The following is a 25,222-nucleotide window of genomic DNA, read 5'->3' as shown; positions in this document are numbered from 1 at the left end:
AATAACACAGAGAATTAAACAGCAGAAACAGATTGCGGGACCATGAGTCTTTCCTGCTGAACACTGCCATCCCAAGAAGGGCAGGTGAGGAAAGCCCCCGGATCTCTGTTTTCTGGCCTCCCCTGGATATCCACACCAACCTGGCTGAGAGGAAGAGGCCGGATCCAGGAACAAGCGACTAACTCTCTCCGTGTCCACTTAAATACAAACCCCACCAGCTCTTGCTCAGCTTCCATCTCACTCCTCGCCTCTGTTTGCTCTAGCTTTGGGCTGTTCTAGATGAGGAGAGGGAGGCTACCTAGTGCTCCCCACTGAGCCTGGGAAAAATCATTATAGGTCCAGGGAAGGCAGCCCATCCTAACCCTGGGCAGGGGCGACGTTTGTCCCCAGAGAACAGAGGGCGGCAGGTCTCTGCCCTCCCAACCAAGGTGTTGAGGCAGTCTGGACTCTATTTCTCTTATTGCAGGGATTGTGAGGGGTGAGAAGCAAGCCTTTACCTACAGATTGAACTCGTGCTAAGGTTATAATTTCTCTAGGAAAAGGAAAAGAGGGAGTTTAGGGCCAAGAGTAGTTGGCTTGGGACTGTTTTACTTTATTGTTATTGATGTTAATTTGTATTATGTATGATAAGCTAAGCCAGGGAGAAAAACCAAGTCAACAAGCATATATCCATCAGTAAACATTTATTAAGTACCTACTATGTGCAAGGCACTGTGTCAAGGATACAAAGAAAGGCCCCCAAAAAAACAGGTGGGGAAACTGAGGCTGGTTCTTTTCCTCAAGGGGCTCACAGGTTAAAGGAACAAATAAGGAGGAAGATGATGGTTAGGATGAGCGATGAAGGCCCATGATCCTAGAACAAGCTTCAGAGTCCATGGAGGCCGTTGGAGGTTAATGGAAATTCACAGCATCATAGATCCCGAGCTGGAAAGCATCTCAGAACTCTTCTAGCTCAAACTTCTTCATCCTACATCCGAGGAAACTTGAGTTCCAGGAAAGTTAAGTGATTGTATCCAAAGTCACCCAGGCATCCAGCCTCAAGGCGGAGCGGGAGTGGGATTTGAATCCAGGCCCTCTGACTTTCAAGGTTGGGCTCACGTAATGAACACAATTGGTGGGTCATGTCTCCTCACCCTAGGGCTGACCCTGCCCATCAGGCCCTTCTTCCCCCACAATCCCTCCTCCAGATATCTGCCTTTCCCCCATGTTGCCGCATTTTATCATTTCAGTCACTTCATTGGCTCGCTCTCCCTTCAAGGCTGGCCGGCCTCCTCAGAAGCCCTTGGCAGTCCCAAGGGCCCCACGAGGGAAAAAAAAAAAAGCATCTTTCTCTGCTAAGCTGTAGCATAAGCATCTGGAGATGGCAAATTCAAGCAAGTTTTTGGAAGACGTTGTTGAAGAGGTCTGTGAGACAAAGAAGAAATCCTGGAGACTGCGAGGGTGGTACAGGGAGTGAGAAGCTGTCTTCCTTTTGAATGAGTCAGGAGGATACAGAATGCACCGATTGTTTTGTTCCCAGGGACAGTAGGTGACAAAGACGCAGCATTGTGTTCATTTCTAGACTGGCTCGGCCATTATTCACTGGCTTTGGGGTCTTAGGTGAGCTGGTTAACCCTTCTCTTTCCTCCCCTTCCAAAGAAAGCGGCTTTGTGTTCTTAGCTCACAGTGTGGTCGGGAGGCTGGGATAACTAATGGATAGGAAGGAGCTTTGTAAACAGTGAAAGGGACTATACAAACTGGAAGGTGTCATTACACCCACTGCTTCTGGCTTTTCAAAACCGCCCTTGCCGGAGCTGATTTAAAAAATAAAAGAAAATGGCAGAGGCTGGAGATGGGAAGCCGTAGATGATTTTAAAGCTTTCAAAATAATTTCTTTAAATGGTTAAGGAGTTAAGATTAATGCTGCCACGCTGGTCACATTGAAGTGCAAAAAATAATGTTTATAAGACACTTTGAGGTTTGCCAAACACGCTACATATAAGGCAACTTCTTTAACTCTTACACCAATCCTATGATGTAAGCTCTATTTTTATCCCCAGATGGGGAAACTGAAGTAGGCAGAAACCGAGTGACCTGTCTAGGTTGCCTGGTTATAAAGTACTTGAGGAAGGATCTGAACTCAAGGCTTTCTGCCTCCAGGTCAGGTGCTCTCTATACTGTTCTTCCTGACTTCCTGATTTCAGCCACCTAACTCTCTCTGTACACAATGCAATCGATGGCACCTCACTGAACATGATCTCAAAGAAGCCTAGAGTTCAAAGGCCATCTGATGCTGATCAAGAGTAGCCACTGCTACATGCCCTACAAGTAGTCATTCATCTTCTTCTTGAAGTGATGGGAAACTCATTCCTATTGAGGAAGTCCTAGAAAGTTTCTTTAAATGGAACCTCAATCTCCCATGAGATATTTTATATAGTGATTTACTGAAACCTAAATACTATATCTCTAGTATTTCTTTTGATCTCTTTGTCTACTAAGAAGGAAGGAGGGAAGGAAGGAAGGAAGGAAGGAAGGAAGGAAGGAAGGAAGGAAGGAAGGAAGGAAGGAAGGAAAGGAAGAGAGGGAGGGAGGGAGAAAAAGGAAGGAAAAGAGAGAGAATGAAAGAAAAAATAGAATGAGAAAGAAGGAAGGAAGGAAAAAAGAAAGAAAGAAAGAAAGAAAGAAAGAAAGAAAGAAAAAAGAAAGAAAGAAAGAAAGAAAAGAAAAGAAAGAAAGAAAGAAAGAAAGAAAGAAAGAAAGAAAGAAAGAAAGAAAGAAAGAAAGAGAAAGAAGAGAGAGAGAAAGAGAGGGAAGGAGGGAGTGAGGAAGGAAGGAAAGAAGGAAGGAAGGAAGGAAGGAAGGAAAGAAGGAAGGAAGGAAGGAAGGGAGAAAGGAAGGAAGGAAGGAAGGAAGGAAAGAAGCAGGAAGGAAGGAGGGAGGAAGGAAGGAAAAGAAAGAGAGAATGAAACAAAAAATATAGAGAAAGAGAAAGAAAGAAAGAAAGAGAGAGGGAAGGAGGGAGGAAAAAAGGAAGGAAGGAAGGAAGGAAGGAAGGAAGGAAGGAAGGGAGAGAGGGAAAAGGGAAAACTGTCTTTGATGAGTCTATACTCACTTTTGTTTGTCACCCCTTTTTTTCTAAATACTCACAGACCATCCCTTCAATACCTCCTTAAATTTTGCCAAGAATTCAAGCCACATTGTGTTCTATAAGTAAGAGGTTCCATCTTTTTTTCCTGAAAACTTAATTTTCTTCAGTCCCATCACACTTCCCTAAATTGCCAATATCATTCAAAGGTGGTCCAGAAATCACATCTAGATTTTGGATTAAAATTTCTCCAGACCTGGTCATGAGAACTCATTGGCCACCAGTTCCAGTTGTGTGTTCACTTCTACTAGAACGTAAGTTAAGGGAAAAGACCCCACCTTTGCCTTTCTATTTCTAACACAGTGCTTGCCACACCACAAGCCTTTCATGAATGAGGGGGTCTCCATTCATTGGAGTACTTAAATTATTTGTGCCCACTCACTATGAAAAAAAAATGGTAAGGTGAGAAAGACTGGAACATTTTATAATGAGTTTAAGGGAATAAGCTTTAAAAGGCTGTACTTGTTGAGACTTGCGTGGCACCCTGCTTTATGCTCAGTAATAGCCTCTCAGGTGAAATATGAAAGTCCTGGTAGAGAAACCAAAATTGCTAAGTTTGCCAGAGAGCTTTGCTCAATTGGTACTTTGCATCCTTGGAAAAATGCTAGAGGATTGTGATTGTGTCCCTTAGCTTTGGAGCAAATTGTTGTGGTAGGCAAGGCCTCCATTAGTGATGGCCAGCTAAAACCTCCATTAATGATGGTCAGTCAAGCCATGCTAGCGCAATAGACAAGCTGGACTTGCAGAGTGGTCAGGCTGAAATAGGGTTGTTTCTCATCAGTTTAACTCTAATTCTAAAGTAAAAAAAAAAATTTAAGGAAGAAGGGAAGGAAGGAGGACAGGGAGGAAAAAGGAAAGAAACAAGAAAGAAAAGGAGAGAAAAAAGAGAAACAAAGAATGAAGGGAGATAAGGAGAGAGGGAAGAAAGAAGGGAAGAAAGAAAGAGGGGAGGGAGGAAAGCAAGAGAAAGGAAGGAAGGAAGGAAGGAAGAAGGAAGGAAGGAAGGAAGGAAGGAAGGAAGAAGGAAGGAAGGAAAGAAGGAAGGAAGGAAGAAAGAAAGAAAGAAAGAAAGAAAGAAAGAAAAAAGAAAGAAAAGAAAGAGAGAGAGAGAGAGAAAGGAAGAAGGAAGGAAGGAAGGAAGGAAGGAAGGAAGGAAGGAAGGAAGAAGGAAGGAAGGAAAAGAAAGAAAAAAGAAGGAAGAAGGAAGAAGAAAAAAGAAAAGAAAGAGAGAGAGAAAGGAAGAAAGAAAGAAAGAGAAAGGAAGAAGGAAGGAAGGAAGGAAGGACATTTGTTTCCCTCAAAAAAATCTTTGTTCAACTTTTCTTTAGCTCTTCTCCAGTTTCACATGTCCTTCTTGTGCCTTCCCTCCCTTCTTCTCTTTTCCTCCTTTCTCTGGTCATCCATTGGTCCAGCTTTTCTCTAAACTTTTGAGAATCGAGCTCTCCCCAAGCATGGAAAAAGGTCAGGAGATACTTGGGCAAACAAACCCCTTGAGGTTTAAAGACTTTGAACCAGGACAGATCTGTTGGCAAGCTCAGCGGTCACAGGACTGATATTCAAAGAACAAAACAGCTATTTTTAATGCCTCCTTCCTGGTGACCTGGTGTTCGGTTTTTGAGCCCCCTTGGGAAAGATTACCCTGACCACAGCTTGGCATCTCAGTGGCCTTCTGTGCCATTCCAGTGGACAGTGAAACTTGAGGGCCAACATGGGGGAGGGGCGGCTCATGCATGATAGCACATTTAGTGATGGACAAGAGCAGCTGAGAGATCCCTGTGTCCCATACAGATTGGCAACAGAGGGGATTCCTGCACTGGACTGGGGGGGGGGGTTTGAGGGGACTTTGAGGTTCCTTCTGACTCTGAGACTCCTTGAGTGTCCTGGGAGTGTTATGGAGAGCAAATTTGGCACTTTGTAGGTGCTTTTCATGAGTTTCTTTGTATGTGCTGGCTTGCCTTGATGGCTCCTGGACTCTCCTATCTTCCATGGGGTCAGGGAGCACCGTAGAGAATCTCTCTCTTTGTCTGGGTGCTTTGTTGAGTCTAAACAGCTCAACAATGTCTCTGATGGACTCACTGTTCATGCATCGCTTCTCCTCTGGACCCAGAAACTCATATTCAGTAAGCCACTCGCCAGGTCGCTAAGGGATGGAGGGATCACTCCACACTTCCCCATCCCTCTTCAAGGGTCACTAAAACATCAGCCTCAGATCATCTCTATGTCTTGGCTTTCTAGTGTTCGCGTTGCCTTGTGTTTGGGAAGTCAAAGCTCTCTCATCCTGAGAAAAGTCTTGGTACTCTTTTATATCATATTCTTCTATCAGGCTTCTGGTGCCTCTCCTTTTCCTATCAATAGTTAGAAACTCTAATATGTCAATCCTAAAGAGTAAGGACTCCCATTTCTGAATCTGTAGAGGATCATGGACCTAATGTTTAAAGGAAACTCAGGTGCCAACTAGTCCAACCCATCCATTTTGCAGATGAGAACATGGAGGTTCAGAGAGATCCTAGATTTAGAGCTAAAAGGAATTTTACAGAGATAGAATGACTCAGGATCCCAGATTTAGAACCAAAAGCAAACTCTATGATTCCTGAGTCTAGCGATCTTTAGCGTCACTTATGTCCAAAATCTTTGGGTGCTCTGGTGAAGCCTGTGAATCCTTTCTCGTGGTAAGATCTTTAAATGCATAAAATAAAAATCTCAGAATCACAAAAACAGTTATATTGAAATTGTTATCAAAAAATTTAAGTTGACTGGACAAAAATCAATCATTACTTATTAAATCAAGGGTCACTGATTTAGTCCAAAGCTTCAAAGAAAGAGGGGCAAGGAGGAATGATTTGCCTAAAGTCATATACATAGCAAGCATCAAAGGCAAGATCTGACTTCATATGCAGGGCTCTTTCCATTAAACCACATTTCCCCTTTAGTCTTTAAACTAATGTATTTATAAAGGGATAGCCTTAAACCAAAGTTCATAGATAAAATTCGAAGTTCACTGAGGGTGAAACTCACTGTGACAGAGATCTGTGAAGAAGTTTTTAAGTCCTTGGCTGCCATCATAATCTCCTTCATCTTCCTTTAGATTGTTGACTTAAGGCATGATTTATATATATTTACATATATATATAATATATATATATATGTGTGTGTGTGTGTATACACTCCTAAATACACACACATATATATACATATTTACTCATGTATATGTAAACAAAAAATAGTTGAAATATTTTTTGTTGTCATGATGGAGTTCCATTATTAAATTAGGATCCTAGGTTCATAAATCTAGGGTTAGAAGAAACATCATAGGTCAGTAAATTATTTTTTTAAGTTTATTTATATCTTTTGTCTATCATTTAATTCTCTCCATGTATCCAATCCCCTTTCCCCAAAAAAAGTTTAAAGAAAAGAGGAAAAAATCATTACAACTGATCAATGCGTTAAAAAATTTGTAAACATATGTGATGTTTTACATCCTTGGACTTCCTAGCTCTGCTGAGGAGTGAGGAAGAGGAGAAGGGATCTCACACCTCTTCCTCAGAACCAGGCTTGTTCTTTACAACTTCGCAGTATTCACTTTCAGTTTTTTATGACAATTGTTCATTGTTGTAATCATTGTATATATCGTTTTCTTGTATATGCTTACTTTTCTCTGCATCAGTTCGTGTAAATCTTTCCATGTTTCTCTGAACCCATCATAACTGCCATTTCTTACAACATGGTAGTATTTCCCAACATCTACACACACAATGTGTCCTGCTGTTCCCCAGGTGATGCTCATCTCCTTTGCTGTCTAGGTCTTTGGTGCCACCAAAAATGCTGCCAAGAATATCTTGGTAGATTCCTTTTTTTTTTTTTACCAATAAGAGGATGTAAATTATTTCATCCCACAAGGAGTAGTCAGGAGAGGCAAGATTCAGATCTCCCCAGCCTTTGACTCCAACCCTCTCTTTCTCCTGCCCCAGGGTACTAGTTTTGTTTCTTTTTTATTCTACTTAAAGCTATGCATTTTAATTCAAAGTCTCCCATGTTCTGGCCTGGAATAGCACATGCATTTTATAAAGTTTTCAATCTATTCCAAATGATACAGTGGAAAGAGCAGGGGCTCAAATATCTAGTTAGAAGAGATCTCAAAATCCATCTATTAACCAATCTGATGTCACAGAACAAGAAACTGAGGCTTGGAAATCCAAGAGTGCTACAGCTGGAATTCAAACCCAGGTGCTGACTCTTTCCCTGTTGGGCCATTTAGAATACTAATGTCCTAGTATTTTCTGAATGTCTTTTGGAAGTCAGTTTCCATACTATTTAGGGAAGCTGGATTAAAACTTTACAAAATGCACGTAAGTTACTGGAACAGCCAGTGGATAATGGACCGAGATTAGAGATAGAGGGTCTTAAGTAAGGAACAATAGTTTAAGAACAAAGCCCTTGACATGAGTAGTGTTGGGCTTATCACCATTCTGAAGATGAGGAAATCACCTGAAATTGATGGAAGGATCTACACAGTGTCAGAGTTTAGGGCAGGACCCAAACCTAGGACCTCCTATCTCCAGGTCTACTTTTCCTCCTCCCCTCCACCTCCACATCCTTGATAAGAAGAGAGTCTTATTGTCCCCACCAATGGAGATGATTCCATTATCTTATTTGAAGGACATTTTCCCCCTCTTAGGTTTTCCTAGAACTGCTGCTGTTTTCCTATTGTAACTAAGATAAATGTAAATTCATTGTAGTCATACAACGTCCTTCTCTGAGTGCACCATTGTGATCTTGGGATAAAATTCTCCTGATGACACAACAAAGACCTTTTCTATTATCACAGTATCTTTCATCATTTAATTCAGTTCTGTTAAATTCGTGTTAAAGAATTCATGAAGTGCTTGGTCTAGGTAGGGCCCTAAGCGAGGCTGAAGGATACAAGATACAATGGCATTAATGGATTGAGCCGTCATCGGGCATTTATTAAGTTCCAGGCAGGTGCTAACTGCTGAGAAAGAAAAGACAAGGCAAAAACTGTCCCTGTTCTCATGGAGATCACATGCTAAGGGGAAGAACACAGATGCCTGTACCCATCAGTACAGTAACCCTGGGGGGGGCGGGGGAGGAAGGTATTAGCAATGCAAGGACCTTGTCAGAACTCCTGCAGGATGTGGATTTGCACAGTCTTGAAGGAAACAGGGAATTTGAAGAGGCAAATGTGAAAAGGAAGGGTGCTCCAAACATTGGGGTCTGTCAATGCAAAGGCATGGAGACAGGAAACAGAGTGCTGTATGTAGGACATGTGACTGAACCACAGACTATATGGATAAGAGCAAATTATAAAAAGGCTGGGAAAAAAAGGTTATTAAGAGCTTTAAAGGACAAAGAGAGAAGTTAGCTGGAGTTTCTTAAGGGGGAAGAGGTGACAGAGATCCTGACATTGTGCTGGAGAGCTCCAAAGTGCACATAGCATATGTGTGTGTGTGTATTTATATATATATATATGTGTGTGTGTGTGTGTGTGTGTATGTATATATGTGTATGCATATTTATATATATATATGTATATGTAAATGTATATATATGCATGTGTATTTATATGTGTATATGTAAATGTAAATGTATATATGTGTGTTTATATTTATATATGTATATTATATATATTTATATAGACATATTACATATATTTATCTATTATATGTTTACATATACATATTACATATATTTATCTATTATTTGTATATATATTACATATATTTATATAGTATATATATTCCTATATATATTGTAAATAATACAAGGCAATTGGAAGACATTGATAAGGTGGCACTGTAGTTAAAGCAGCTGAGTTCAAATCTACCCTCTGGTACTTCCTAACTGTGTGACCCTGGACAAGTCATTTAGTCTAACTAATGGCCTCACCTGTAAATGGAAATAATAGTAGCATGGGCCTCCCAGAGTTGTGAGCATCAAAACATCCTATTTGTAAAGCGCCAAGCACAGTGTCTGGCACACAGTAAGTGCCGTGTTTATGTTAGCTATTATTAAGGAGAGAACATAAAAATTAGGAATATCAGGGAGTGTTTCCTAGAGAAACATTAAGCTGCACCTAAGCTAAACCTTGAAGGAAGCTAAGGATATTGAGGAGGGAGGCCATGGCTTAAGTGAAAGCCCAAAGGGGAGCAATTGACTGTCAGACAGAGGCAGCATCTACTAGTCCGGTTGGATGGAAGGTAGACATATGTGTGGATTTGTACATACACATGCATTTACATATATGTATATTGATGTGTAAATATACATCGGTAGGTATATGTGTAAATATACATCGATGTGTAAATATACATATATATGTGATGTGGGTATATTAGGGATATGGATACATTGAAGAGAATAATGTGAAATAAGAGTAAAAAAGAGGTTGGAGTCAAATTATGGAAAGACATCAAAGCTAGGCCAATTTTGCTACAGAAGCAGTGGGGAATTATGGAATGTTTTTGAGCAGGGGAGTCGCATGGCCAATCCTGTTCCTTAGAAAGGACTCAACAAGTGTTTATTAAGTACCTAAAATGTGTTAAGTGGCGGGATACAGATCCAAAGAATTGGTAGGTAATGAAAGGGTCGATAGCAAACCAAAGGAGAATACTGGCCCGCTTTCCCAGCTGGTACCACAACTGTTTTTATTCTCTTTTCTTCCACAACGACACCGAGGACACAAGTCACGATTCCTTTGGCACAAAGGGATGGAACTTGCAGGTTAGAGTTAGCATCAGGGGCGAATTCTCCAGCAGCAGACAAGTAAGGTCTGGCTAACTTGTAGAAGGTTAGTCATTCCCAATTGAAAGACAATCGTGGGAGGAGGAAAAGAAAAGAAAGGACAGAGGGAGAAGACGAGGAAGCATTCCAAAAAACCATTAAGACATTTTTTGGCCCAGCTTCATCCAAAAAATGTTGGCTGCCTGTGGGAGACCTCCCAGTATCTGTGGGGTGAGTAAGCCGGTGATTGCCCATCCTGGAACTGACATGGACAAACGCCAAAGTCAGGAGCAGAATGATTTCCCTGGTGACCGATGGTGAAGTGGATGGGGGAGAGATGATCAAAATATCGTTCTTGAGCTGGAAGGGAGCTAACCCAATCTGTTCATTTTACAGATGGGTAAACTGAGGCCTAGCCACTTGAAGTAACATAGACTCACAATTCTAGAGTGGGGAGGATACTCAAGAAGTCATGTAGTCTAATTTTCTCATTTGGTCAAGAAGGAAACCGAAGGCCAGAGAGATTAAGTAACATAAGAATGTATGATCAAAGATGTAGACATCTGGTTCCATCCCTGCATTTACATATGAGGAAACTGAGGTCCAGGGAGGTTAACTTTCCCATGCATTGGCAATAAGTACTGTTTGCTGTGATCAATGTTAGCAGCAATTGCCAGGCTGAGCCAGCCGGATCCTAGGTGTCTGTTGGGCCAGAGACTGAAAGTCCCAACTTACCATTCTAAATGTTTCCTCCATCACCTTTTGTCCCACTAAGATGGTTCTCACCAGTGAGACGGAATCTTCCCCTAAGTCATCAGTCAACAATTAAGTACCACCACGGACCAGGCACTGTGCTAGGCGCTGGGATTGCAAAGGCAAATATCAAATAGTTCCTGCCCTCACGGAGTTTCCATTCCATCCGGTGAATAGAAGATGGAGTGAAAAGGGCTTCAACCCTTTTAGAAGGCAAAAAGTGACAAAGGCTCCTAACAAGGGATGAACAGAAAAGGACCCAAATGAACTACGATTGTTCCTCATTTAGGAACTATTTTAACCTGAATCAAATAATGTTGATTATGGCTTTGTAGTACAATTTGAAGACTGAGCATGTAATTCTCCCTCTGTTCTATTATTTCTAGTCTAAAAAGCCACTTGCATCTGGGCAGATTTGGGAACCACTCGGAGGGTCCAAGTCCGCCAGGGCCAAGGGCAGGAAGTCCTGGACTAAACTATTTACTAGTCTGTCCTATAGAACCAGCCAACCATCACTGAAGATTGAGAATAATGATTAGGTCCTGCGTAGCATGAATATTTTCTCTTTGTTATTATTGTTGAGTTGTTTCAATCATATCTGCCTCTTCATGGCCCCATTTTGAGTTTTTTTGGCAAAGATACTGGAGTGGTTTGCCATTTCATTCTCTAATTCCTTCTGCAGGTGAGGAAACTGAGCCAGACAAGGTTAAGTGACTTGCCAATGGTCAGATTTGACCTCACTAAGTCAATGGTTCTCAAAGTATGGTCTAGTGAATTCTGGGAATCTCTGAAACCCTTTTAGATGGTCTACAAATTCAAAAATCGTTTTTATTTCCAATATGGTAAATGTCTAATAATCCAGATAAACAAAATCTTTGTTTTTCTCGCCAAATCTTTGGAGAGATCCTCAATCATTTTTAATAGGATAAAGATAATTTTTTAATAGGATAAAGAAAACAAAAGTTTGAGAACCACTTAGTGACAAAGTTATCCCAGTGCTCTATCCACCATGCCATCTACCTGCCCTTGAGAAATTTCACGGTATGGAATGATACCCTTTCCTAAAACTCTATCCATTCACCTTCACAAAAGGAGGTCTAGTAACAGGGCAGAGGAAATTCAGGATTCCTCCATTCCCAACTAAAATATATTGGATTCAACCAAAAGAAAAATGTTCTTGGGAAATTAATACACTTTTGTATGTTAATGTGGAATCTTGGCAGAGTCCTAGTTAGCCTGGAGGAAAGATGACTCAGAGGGAACATGATAACTGGCTTTAAGTTTTTGGAAAGCCATGAAAAAGGGATCAGCTTTGTTGTGCCTGACTCCAGAGGGCAGAAGTAGGAGGGATGGGTAGAAATTGAAAAAAGGTGAATTCCATCTTTCTGCTCCCCCCCCCCCCACTAAAAAAAGTGATGAGTGTGGCAGCTGCCCTGAGAGAGGTGGCCAGTTCCCCTTTCTTGGAGATGAGGTCTGAGCAGCCACTGGTTTGGGACAATAGAATGGGGATTCTCTCCAGCTCTCTGTGAGTTGAACCAAATGGTCACTGAGGTCACTTCCATTTCTGATGTTCTGGGATTCCTTCTGTCCACTCAGCAGCTTCGTCTCTTTTATCCTCCGTTTGGCATGGATCCGGGGCGGACATTCGTGACTTTCGAAATTTTTGCTCAAGGGGAATTTCTGCTTGTTTTGCTGATGCCTTATTTTCCTATGTGTTAAGGGTCATGAAAGCTTCCGAGGGGCTTAGAAAAATTCAAAAAAATTCAAAAAGGAAGAAAAAAAAAACAGTTTCACCTGCATATCTCTGGTCTCTAGGGAAGTTGCTGTTCTCAGGTGGGGTCAAGTCATCAGGGCCTTTGGAGTGTCCTAACCTCCCATCTGGAAGAGCTAATCCTTTGAGGACAATGTTGAGCCAAGAAGAAATTGGGAGCCCTCTAAGAAAAACACATAGGACTAAGGATCATAGACTTAGAAGTGGAAGGCCATGAGGTGCAGTCCCCTCATTTTATAGATAAGGAAATTGAGGCTTGGAAAGGCTAAAAGTACTTGTCCAGCAAGCAATGTTTGAAGCAGGAAGTCCCTTCTTCTGGGGTTACACAACTTTATCCTGTGAGTCACCAGCTGCAAAACTGGCCATGAATCTCCTAAACCTAGAGGCAAAGGCAACTAAGGGGCAGTCCATGCGTTTGGTGGTAGAAAATGAGAGAGAAGGAAAAGTCTACAATAATACCCAGATTCCAAGCAGGACTTGATAGCTGAGTAAATGTTGGCCCCTGGAGAGAAAGAGAGGAGTTAAGGAGGAGAAATTATTAGAGAAAGATAACTTTGACTCTTAGGATTTATGTCACATGTGACCCTTCCATAAATCCAGTCTACTTTCCTAATCTTAATCCACTGTTGAATCCCTTGTAATTATACGTGGCAAAAGTCCCAAAGCTCTTTCCCATACATCAACATATTTCAGACTTAAAACAACCATGTAATGTAAGGAGCAGGTATCATTTTCTCCATTTGATAAATGAGAAAATCAAGGCTCCCAGCTGTTGGGTGACCTGCCTAAAGTCACAGGCCAGCAAGTGGTAGAGCTGATCTTTTAACACCTAGCCTGGGATTCTCCCACTCCATGGTTCTGGCTCCCAGGCTCTCAGCTTCCTCTCTGACTAGATTTGATGCTCTAAAGTGTTTTTTAATGACAACAAAAAGCAATGCAGCCAAAATAAAAAGAAAATAAACAGATATGAGAAAAATCACTTCTTATATTTCTGATAGAAATTTGATATCCAAAAAATTGTAATGAATTGACATTAATTTTGTAAATGTGTGATCCATTTTTCAACAGTTAAGTCACCAAATAAGAAATGTCATGATTTTGAAAAAGTTTGAATAAGCAGGAAAAATATAAATGAAAACAATTCTGAGAAAACTCTGTTTCATCAATTTTCATTTAAAATGTTAAATGTTCTCTCTTTTTTAGAGGCAATTGAGGCTAAATGACTTGCCCAGATTCACACAGCTAGTAAGTATTTGAGACCAGATTTGCCCTCAGGTCCTCCTGACTCTAGGGTCCTTTTTCTATTCATTGCACCACCTAATTGCCCAAATATTTAATGTTAAAAGCTTCCATATTAGTGAAGCTGTGAGACAGTAATGTTGTCGCATTGCAGGTAGAGATGTAAACTGATCAATACTGTCTTTTTTTGGAAAGCAATCTTAAATATGTATTTTAATCTATAAGACCCTTTGATCCAGTGATTTATCTGCCAGGTCAACATGATCAAGGTGCTATTGATAGGGACAAAATTAAAGATTTAGCGTTACAAAAATATTCTTAGTATACATTGCTTGTCTTACCAGAAAAATAACAAAAATAATCCATGTTTCTAAGACTTGGGGAATGACTAAATTGTAGTATATGGAATGGAATTATTCTCTAAAAAATGTTAGCTAACAAAAAGCAACAAGATTTATATAAAATAATGCAAAGTAAGGAAAGCAGAGCATGTACAGCTAAAACCGCACTTTGGCTATGGGGGGAAAATAATAATAAAGATATTACCAAAATCTGAGGTGGTTGAAGGTACATAATACCCAGAAGAAAAAAATCTGGAAGAATGTCTCTGTTCAAGTTCTTTTTAAACTTAATATATGCTTTTCATTTTTAAAAAAATTTTTTTATTTTGCTTATAGTTTTAAATGTTTTTACGATGATACAGTTTAGAATAAATTATATGTTTTCAGTATTGGCATATGTATAAATCTCATGGGATCTATATGTCTATTGTATGACATAATAGATACCATAGATAAGTCAGCAATTTATTATCTCAGTATCATATGATACAAGTGGATCATGTAGCAGGTGTTAGCTATTATATGTATATGTACATATATATGCCGGTATCATTATTGCCTGGGGCAGTTCAGAGGTGCACTGGATAGAAAGCCCAGCTCAGCATCAGGAAAACTCATCTTCCTGAGTTCAAATCTGGCCTGAGACACTTATAAGCTGTGTCATCCTGGGCAAGTCACTTAAGTCTGCCTGTCTCCTTTTCCTTATCTATCAAATGAGCTCGAGAAGGAGATGGAAAACCATTCCAATATCTTTGTCAAGAAAACCCCAGATGGGGTCACAAAGGATAAGATATGATTGAAAAATGACTGAACAACACTATTACTGCCAAGGAAAAAAAACCAGGAAGGCACCCCATATGTTGAGTGGTCCCCTAATGATGAAGTTATGAGAGAACATGACAAGAGTGGACAGATATGGATGGATAACGATTTGCATTATTGGAGGGAACTTCCAAATTGATGAGATCCATTGATTATTTGGGTATTTCTCTGTCAACAGGGTAACACAGTTGCCATCAAAGTACATGTGACAATATATTCCCATCCCTTCAAGGGGTATTCTCATTATTTCCTTCCCATGAGTCTCTGTCCTTCCCTCCATGAATGCTGAGGATTGGATGTCTGGGTCCACCTGGAGACATCTGGGTCCAGCTAGCAGCAGGTCGAGACTGTCTTGACTAAGCCCTGCTTTTTTTTTGTTTTGCATCCTAGGATGAAGAATAGGCTGTGGTACTTTGAATTTGGCACCACAGAGACCTTTGCTTCCACCTGCAAGAAGCTGCAAACCTTCATAGAAGTGGAGGTGAGTCTGGCAATTGCCAATGGGGAACTAGAAAGGATTCTAGGTTGGACGTCAAGGGCTCTAGGTTGGACGTCGAGTCCATATTGCCAACAAAGGCAACCGGTCTCCTAACTCCAAATCTAACACGCTATTTGCTCTTCCATTCTGCCTCTCAAGAAACATAAGACTTGCCTGTTTTCGTCTCATTTTAGTCCTCTATAAAATAGAAATAACAAGGCCCGTAACACCCACCTCACAGGACCATGGCTGAACCTCAGCTGCCGCTTCCTTGCCCTCCAAATCACCCTCCATCTATTGGGTATCTTCCTAGACAATCTAAACGTGTGTGTTGTCTCTCCTGGCTAGACAATAAGGTCCTCGGGCGAGACGAGGTTTCGCTTGGCACCTGACACAGAGTAGTCAATCGATACTTGCTGATTGATTGATTGGGTGTTATAAAAATCAAATGAGATCATTGTATAAAGCTCCTCATAAGCTTTGAAACACTAAATTTGCATAATTTAAAATAATAAAGTACAGCATGCTGTAAAATATGTAAAATATGATAGATAATATATCATAGTGATATAAAAAAATATAACAATATGACATAATGATTTATATGATTTATGGGATGGAATGGGACAGGATAGAATCAATAATTTAACATCACATGCTATAATGTAACATGATACATAGTGGGACATAATGTAATAATGTAGCATATGTGATATTATAACATACCGTTATAATCATAACACCATGATACAGCATAACATGATATAATGTAACATATAACATAATATACGGAATATGATATAATATAGAAATGTGATACTGTGGAATAGTGTAATATAGCATAGCATATGATATAACACAATATAATATGTAACACTATATCTAATAATATAAATAAGCCATAATATAATATGATATGATATGATATCATATGCTCTAACATAGTCCAGACTTGCAGTGTTCCACTCTAGCCAAGGGTGAGTAGTGACAGGGGTGTCCCGGGACTAGTGACTGATTGGAAGGGCTGGGAGATGGTAGAGGACATGGCACTGCTGATGGCCAGCCACAGAGCCATTGACGCCGGCACTCTGGGTAGGATCATGGTGTGGTGATAGGACTCGGGGTCAGGAAGACCCGAGTCCAGTCTTGGCACTGAGCAAAGCACTTGGCCTTTCTGTGCCTCAGTTTCCCCACCCAAAAATTGAAGAGTTTGGACTTGATGGCATCCAAGATCTCTTCCAGCTCCAGAGCTAGGATGTCACAATCATTCTCCTCTGTGACCTTGGTGTTTCCACCGTGCCTTATTTCCCAAAATCTTTCCGAGACTGCACCATCCTGTGGGACAGCCCTCTGTTTTCTTCCCTCCCGTGACTCATTGACATACTCCGGTCCCTCATCACCACAGTGATGAGGTTCCAAGTGTCAAAGAACTAAAGCTGGAAGCAGACCCCAACTGGCTCATTTTACAAAAAGGGAAACTGAGCCACAGAGAGTGCTGTGAATTACTCAGGATCACAGACAGAGTAAACAGCAGGCCCCTGCTGAGATTTCCCTGGTGCAGGGAGCACCAATGAGGAAATTTCCTCTGCCAACAAAGACTAGGGGTCAGAGGCCTGAGACCCAGAGGTAACCTGACTGGCCCAGCCAGAATATTTATCCACAGCCGATGAATCTTGAACCCGTGCCCTCCTGACTAGGAAGTCTGCTCTTTCCATTGGGCCACAATGGCTGACCACTAGCTGCCTTTAGCCTCAGTCCAACAGCCCATTCCTCATCAGAAAGCCCAGAGAGACTAAGGGGGTCCCTGTGCATCAGTGCCAGCTCTAAGGCAGCCTCCCAGAGGGTCTGTCCAGGGCCCTTCCCCTTTGGGGGTCCCGGCTCGATCGGCCAGACTCCTTGCTCTCCATGGGGGCTGCTCAGAGGGAACGCTCCTCCCCCGGAATGCTTCGCGACCAAAACCAAATTTTAAGGCTTCTCCAGGCCTTTCTGGCGTGGTCCCGGCCTCTGCTCGGCCTCTCCCTCTGTTGCCTGGATACGAAAGCACCAATGGGCACGGCAGCTTTCTCCGCCTAAATCCGCCCAGGGAACCTTTCGCCAAGAAAAGGCTTGGGGGGGAGGGGGAGGAGGGGAAGCAGGGCTGCCTCCCCGCCTGTTGGTGCCTGGAGGATGCTGAGGGGTGGCCAGGGAGAGAAGGGAGCTCGCTGGAGAGGAGGCCCCCCTCCTGTTTACACAGCAACATGCTGATTGGGCGAGCCTGGGAGGGAGAGCGCCATGGCTGCGCTGGGGCTGGGAGGAAGCAGATCCCTGGGCAATTTTCCTGTTGGTACAAGCATCTGGCAGGGTCTCTCTAAACATAATCTGGGGGGATGGCAGAGTCGGGGGAACCGGAGCAAGCGGACACCCAGTAGAACCTCCCAGTCTTCTCCTACCTCCTACAGCTGTGCTTGACACGCTGCCAAGAGTACAGTCATGCCATCTTCTCCCTCCCGCCCACCTCTCCCTGCCTGCCTCTCTCTGCCCCTCTCTCTGCCTTTCTCCCTCCCTCTCCTCCCTCCCTCTCTCTGCCTTCCTCTCTCCCTCTCTCTCTCTCCTTCCCTCTCTCCCTTTCCTCCCTCCTTCCCTTCCTCCCTCCCCCCTTTTTCTCTATCTCTCTGACTCTCTTATTCTCTGTCTCTATCATTCTCTCTCCCTCCCTTCCTCCCTCTCTCTCTCATTCTCCATCTCTCTCATTCTCTCTCTCTTCCCTCCCTTCCTTTGTCTCTATCTCTCTTATTCTTTCTCTCCATCTCTGTGTGTCTCTCTCTGTCTCTCTGTGTCTTCTCTCTCCCCCCACCCCATATCTGTCTTCTCCTTTCTGTTCTTCTGTCTTTCTTTCTCTGTTTCTGTGTCTGTCTGTCTGTCTGTCTGTCTCTCTCTCTCTCTCTCTCTCTCACACACACACACACACACACACACACACACACACACACACTCCCTACATGCCTAGGCCTCCCTCAGCCACGTCTGGGTCTCATAAGATCATTTCCATTACTTAGGAAAAGGCCTCAGGACAGAAAAAACAAGCCCCTTTTTCATCTCTGCCAGGGATTCATGCTTCGCCATGCACAGTGGGATGTGTGTGTGTGTGTGTGTGTGTGTGTGTGTGTGTTGTGGGCTTCGGGGCAGGTTTTGGTAAACGTCTGTATTTCTGTCTCCCAATAACAACCCTTTTTAGCATTTTCCATAAAGAGTGAGCAAAAAGAAAAAAGGAAAATCATGTGAGAAACAGCTTGACAGGCTGGCAGACAGGAGGGGTGCCCACTGCGGAGCTGAGAAAACAGCTGATTTTTTCAGGATGGATTTGGATCCTGCCTGACAGCCTCTAGAGATGCAAAATGAAGAGAAGAAGAAAGGGAGAGGTGTGGGTGAAAGATGGGAGGTGCCCTGAGTGTTACCCTCAGAGAGAGATGGGAGCTGCTAATGGGGTCCGGGAGAACAGGAGATGCAGGAGGACCCTCCATCTGGGGCTTTGAGGCAGGTCTGCTCTCTCAGCAGAGTTCTGTGACTACTAGATGGATGGGTGGTCTGAGGGTGGCCTGGGCACCTGGGGAGCATTGAAAGCATCCAAGGAAGTAGTCTAGAATGTTAGGAGATCCTTTTTTTGAGCATTAGTGGAAAGATGGGGATGAGAATCCTAGAGGAAAGGCAAGGGAAGGACTGCCATCTGCACCAGGGGATAGACTATCTACACTAAGGAGATCATTGAACTGAAGCATCTTTGTATGTCTGGTTGCCCTAACCTCTGGGACTCCACTGAGGAACCTCCTGCCATCAATGCAGATCAGCTGTTGCTCTGACACCTCCTCTTAGTTATCTGGGACACCAATTGTTTAAATGTCTTGTCTTTTTAAAAATTTATTTATTTGAATCCTGGAGTATTTTTCCATTTGACAGATGAGGAAATTGAGGTTAACATGGTGAAGTGACTAGTCCAGGGTCACAGAACTCTTCAAGTCTGAGGCTGGACTTGAATTCAAGTCTTCTTGACTCCAAGTCCGGTGCTCCAATCATCACACCAGTTTAGAAATAAATATTTTGCAAAGGAAGCACAGAAGTGAACTAACAGCATGACCATAAATCATGGTTGAGAAACACTCATAAAAGTGTGGCAGACTGCTAAAAAAAATAGCATTTCATATATTTTGGGAGTTTCTTTCCATGACTCTTACTGGGGACTGAATAGTATATAATATACCTCCTTCAAGAGGCCTTTCTTAATTCCTGAAGTTGTTAACCCATGCAAAAAAAAAAAATATCCCTCTGGATTAATTGCATCCCATATTTACTTGAGGTGAGGGGTGAGGGAAAGAGAGGGCTGCCATTGGATCCTAGAGCTAGAGAGGAAAGGGACTTAAAGGTAGACCCCAGCAGCCACCTGATCTGACAGATGAGAAAACTGAGACAAAATAAAGTGACCTGCTCAATGTCACACAAGAGGTGGGCTTTCATCAGAGGTGGGATTGGAAGCCAGGTCCTTGTTCGTCAGAACCCAGGTCTCTTTCCATCGTCCCCCACAGAACACTGATTATCTATGACCATGGCTCATCCCTCAGTAGAATTGGAAGGCAGGACCATCTCACTTTAATCATAGCTGGATCCTGTTGGGCGCCCAACATGGGGTAAGCACTTAATGAATACTTGCTGATTGGTTGATTGAGATTTAAATTTTTATCATACACACACACACACTCTCAAATACACACATGTATACATATATGACATTTACTGAGCACCTACTATGTTCCAGGTATGTGATAAGCACTGAAGACACAAAGAAAAGCTCCTCAAAGAGCTTACAACCTAATGAGGGAGGGGGACAGCTTGCAAACAAATACATACAATAAGCTATGAATTGGTTGTTGTCCTTCATAGCCAGAGGACCAAAATGACATCACTAGGTCAGAGTCCCTGAGGAAATAAGCAAAAGAGGGAAGACATCATTGTCCAGAGGGGTTGGGAAGACTTCCTGTAGAAGGTGGGATTTTGTTAGGATTTAAAGGAAGCCACAGAGATCAGCAGGCAGAAGAGCATCCCAGGCATGAGGGGTGGTCAGGGAGAATGCCCGGAGCCGAGAGATGGAGGGTCTTGGCGGAATAGCCAGGAAGTCTTTGTCACTGAATCAAAGAGTACCCATAGGAGAGTGAAGTGTAAAAAGCAGGAAATGTCAGAAGGGGCTGTGTTACGAAGGACTTCAAGTACCAAAAATAGCATTTTGTATTTGCTCCTAGAGGTAATAGGGAGCCATTGAAATTTACTTAGTTATGAAGGACTTTGAATAGCAAAAATAGCATTTTGTATTTGCTCCCAGAGGTAATAGGGAGCCATTGAAGTTTACTTAATTATGAAGGATTCAAGTAGCAAAAATAGCATTTTCTATGTGCTCCCAGAGGCCATAAGGAGCCACTGAAGTTTATTTAGTAGGGGTGATATGATCAAATAACAGCAGATCACCACAGCTGAAGGGAGTTTTCACTTAGAGAATTCTTCAATACAAATGAAATAATAGGTCCAGACTCCCCCCTCCCCAATACTGTTCTTATACATATGCATGTATATGTATGTACAATGCATACGTGTGCTCATATCCGTGTACATCTATAAGTGTACATTTGTGGTCATTGTACAGATGCATTTGGGGGGGTCTGTGTATGTACGTATACATAAAGCTCTGGGAATTGCTTGGAAGGGTGACAGGACCCTCTTCACTGCCCTTCCCAACCAGAAATGGGTAGAGGTAAGAACTACCCACCTGCACTACTGGGTCAGTTCAAAGTGGAGCCTTTCCACCTAGCTCCCATGCATCCTCTCTGCTTTACGCATCTGTCTCTCTGAAGGAAAAAAAGGCTCCCCCAACTCTTCTCTCCTCTCCTTCCCTTCGGGCTGGGAACCTGCCACACCTCTGGTTACAGGCAATAACAAATGAAAGACTGTTTGGACCAGCGGAGGGCTAGACAGAACAGTTTTAAAAAAAGAAAAACAACAGGCTTTATTTCCACTCTGTTCTGGGGAGTTTATAAAGTTGTGACAGAATACAGGATAAATGTCTAGTCCGATCGTTCCAGTGAGAGAGAGGCTCTATCAACGGAGCAGGATTGGGATCCCAGCCCTAACCTAGGAAGGAAGTTTCCTCATCCATTTCCTTCCCTGTGGCCAGAGCTGCCAATGCTGCCATGCCGCCATGCCCCGTGCTCAGACCTGGGAGCAGCACACACAAAGCAATCTGTGTCTGAGTTAACCACAGATGTTTATAAGAAAGAAAACTAGGTCAGAAAGGGAAAAAAAGCAACTTATAGCTGAGTAAGGAAACAGGAACCAGTTGCGTCCATTCAAAGGGAGCCTAAGAGAGAGGACTAAGGGCGATGGTCGGCTCCATGCCCCCCATGGGCATCAGACCAGAGCTCCGGCTACATGAGGGTGCTGTCGATCAGAGCACTCTGTGTCTCTCCAGTAACCCCCAATGTCTTCTCTGCTCCTCCAATTGGCCACCACGGTTCCATTGAACCACTTCATATCAGTTTTTGCTGTCATTCAGCCATTTCAGTCATGTTCAACTCTTCATGACCCTATTTGGGATTTTCTTGGCAAAAACACTGGAGTGGTTTGTCATTTCCTTCTCCATCTATCAGTAAGCTTTTATTTTTATTATATTTGTTCTGAATATGTAGCAATTAGATGATTGCTGCTCCATCCCCAACATCTTGAGAATACATCCTCTTCTATCCCATCTTGGTTTCTAAGGAGAATGAGCTCAAGCTTAGCTGAGTTGGGGCAGCTAGGTGGGGCAGTGGATAGAGCACCAGCCCTGAAGTCAGGAGGACCTGAGTTCAAATATGGCCTCAGACACTTAAGGATTCCTAGCTGTGTGACCCTGGGCAAGTCACTTAAGCCCAATTGCCTCAGGAAGGAAAGAAAGAAGGAGGGAAGAAAGGAAGGAAGCAAAGAAGGAGGGAAGGAAGGAAGGAAGGAGGGAAGGAAAGAAGGAAAAGAAAGAAAAACAGGCTTAGCTGAGTTCCTACATAATACTGGACATTCATGTCCAAATATGGCACAGCTACTGGATGATCCCACTGAACCCGGTCCCAATTTCTTAAAGTTTTAGCGCTGAGTTGGGCTGCAAAATTCAGGTATTGGAATTCTGGAAAACAACCCCACTAAGAGATCCGCTCTCTGATCCCATCACCTAAAATGGAATGACCAAATGCAGAAGCCAGAAAGGCTTCATGTTGGACTCATTGGAGAGGCCTTCTCCCTTTCTAGCATCGTCTCTCATCCGCGGTGTCAAACCAAGAGGGAAAGTCAACACCAACTAGAAACTTTTTGAATACACTCCCAGTTCTGGCCAAGTAGCCAATCAAAAAGGCTTCTTCTACCCACATGGTTAGCAAAGCAGAACTAATTACAGAATGTCTTCACATGCTCCACACTCTAAGGCTATTTCACTCTTCTGGAAGTAGGTTTTCCAATCTCTCCCACATGGAGAATAGAATCAGCTCAGCTCGTGTCTCGGTTCAGTGCAAGAGTCAGTCCCCATTAAGACAATGGAATAAATGAGAGGTCTTCTCATTGAGAAACCTAGAGAGACTAGGAAAAGTCCCTGAGACTTGAAGGAAACCAGGAGGTGTGTGAGGAAGTAAAACATTCCAGATATGGAGGGCTAACCAGTACAAAGGCAGAAAAACAGGAAATAGAATTCCACGTTTGAGAAACACCAATTAGACCAATGAAGTTGAATCATGGAAGGAAATAAATATAAAAGGTAAAGAAGTTACAGCTAGATGAATGGATGACCCACAGACATTTTGGAGACATAAATAAAGGAGGCAGGGGCTTTATAGATTCTCCAAAATATCATTTCATGCACAATTTGTTCATCTTAGCTTGTATTACTCATGAAGAACATTTGTAAGAAATGACTGTCAGGAAGTTACGTAATTGCAGTTCAACCAGCAACATCTACAAAGAACTCAATAAAAGCCAAGTTAAACAGCATGTATTTTAATAGAATGGTGACTTGATTACAAGGATGGAGAAAGATGGAAACAATAAGAGTTTGAAAACATGGAATAAGTCATGAAAGAGGCTAATCTGACCTGCTTAAATAAACTATTGATAGGAAAAAAAAAAAAAGTAGAGTGGGAGGAAATGGATAAAAGAATGGACACTGACAGAGGATGTCACCATTTCCTAAGGATTTACATTACATTGCTCATGTAAATCAGTGTCTACCATGAGGAAGCTCAAAGAGCCATCTCAGACTAAAAACAGAGAATTGTGGTAGTGCAGGGCCACATCCGTTTAGGACATAAAGTCATTTCTAAAATCTCATGGAAGACAAAATTATGAGCATTACCACCACATACAACAATGAAAATCGAGAGGAAAATCAAGCTCACAGAAAGCTTGCCAATCCACTGAACTAAGGCAAATGATCTCCAGAGAACATAAGAAACTGAAAAGAGGGTAATAGATGAGACGTAAATGGATCAAAAATCTACATCATTAGAAGGTAAACATACGTCAAGGAGATCACATTTCCAACAGTTTTATAGTCTGTATGATTTTTTTTTTTTTGGGGGGGGGGGCCTGGACCTATGATTTCATTGGCAGGGAATTTTTTATAAAGAAACTTCTATCAATGCAGAAGAAACATTATAAATTATGCAACAATCTTATAGTGTTGCCTGGGGGAAGGGAAGAAAATAAGCATTTATATAGTACCTACTATATATATTAAGAAGTGCTTTATAATCATCTCATTTGATCCTCTCAACAACCCTGGAAGATAGGTGCTATTATTATCTTCATTTTACAGACAAGGAAACTGAGGCAAACAGAGAATAAGTGTCTTTTCCAAGATCACACAGCTCATAAATATTTGAGGCACAATTTGAACGCACGTCTTCCTGACTTCAGGCTCCAAGCTCTAGCCCCTGGACTACATAGCTGCTTCAGTGCTAGGGCAATGAAAGGTTATGATTTGTCCATATTACACAACCAGGGCAAATTAACATAGGATCTCAAAACTAGAGCTAGAAAGGACCAATGGGGAGAAAAGGAGAAATTTTACAGATGAACAAATTGAGGCTCAAAGAAATAAAGCAAGGTGAGGTAACAAGAACTATAAGCCAATGGACAAATAGGAAGGTCAACTTAGTAGTGGAAGGGACCTCAGTTCAAACCATGTAATTCAACCTTTTATTTTAAAAGTAAAAGCTGAGACTAAGGGAGAAATAAAAGGGAAAAATGCCCACTATGCATTAGAAGATTTTTCTTTCACATCCTGGTTAAAAAATGTTCATTTCAAACCTGCTGTTGCTGACTTCTGCCTTTCTTTCCCTTCAACTTCCTTTTTCATTTCCTACGGATGGGTTCGTACTTGTTTCACTTCTCTCGTTCCCTCTCTTCGCCGATGTTTTCCCTTTTTCTTTTCCAAGATTTTTGTCGTCATTGTCACACTCATACATTCTGACTCTATCTCATGTTTGCCAAGCACTTTACAACAGCAGTCTCCTCCAAAGCTCTCCTGGGGCATAAAGTTTACAAGCATCATAAGGTTAGAGTTGAAAGGGACTTTAGGCACTATCTAGGTCCCTCACTCCATTTTACAGAAGAGAAAACTGAGTCCTAATCAAGGTCATAGCCAAGATTTGAAAAGTGAATCCTCCCAGCATTCCCCACTTTGCCCTCTGTATTTTTTCATATTTATCATCACGCTGATGAATTTTCAGAGCCCAAAGTGAGAGAAAGAGACAGACATGAGCCATTGGGAATAGAGAATAGACTTAAATGGTGAGTCGGGACGAGGATCTAAATGTGTCTTCTACAGAAAGAACCTGCTGCATTTGGAGAAGAGAGGGCCTTGGACTGCGTTACTATCAGAGAGGCTTTGGGCAATCCATCAGCAAGCTTACCCCAGC

The 25,222-nt window shown here is 42.2% G+C and overlaps 1 protein-coding gene across 8 annotated transcripts in view; it reads left to right on the top strand.

Annotated features, from left to right (window-relative positions):
* Positions 1 to 25,222, top strand: part of DGKG (diacylglycerol kinase gamma) — a 257,067-nt gene that overhangs the window by 188,689 nt on the left and 43,156 nt on the right. For all 8 annotated transcript variants that reach the window (XM_052000062.1, XM_052000065.1, XM_052000064.1 and 5 more), the window contains one exon: positions 15,179 to 15,269. In XM_052000062.1, the coding sequence (XP_051856022.1) occupies positions 15,179 to 15,269 (91 nt within the window). The remainder of the gene's footprint in view (positions 1 to 15,178; positions 15,270 to 25,222) is intronic.

The sequence above is a fragment of the Antechinus flavipes genome, chromosome 4, assembly GCF_016432865.1.
Source record: "Antechinus flavipes isolate AdamAnt ecotype Samford, QLD, Australia chromosome 4, AdamAnt_v2, whole genome shotgun sequence".
Classification (NCBI taxonomy): Eukaryota; Metazoa; Chordata; class Mammalia; order Dasyuromorphia; family Dasyuridae; genus Antechinus; species Antechinus flavipes.
This window is presented reverse-complemented; position numbering and strand designations above follow the sequence as displayed.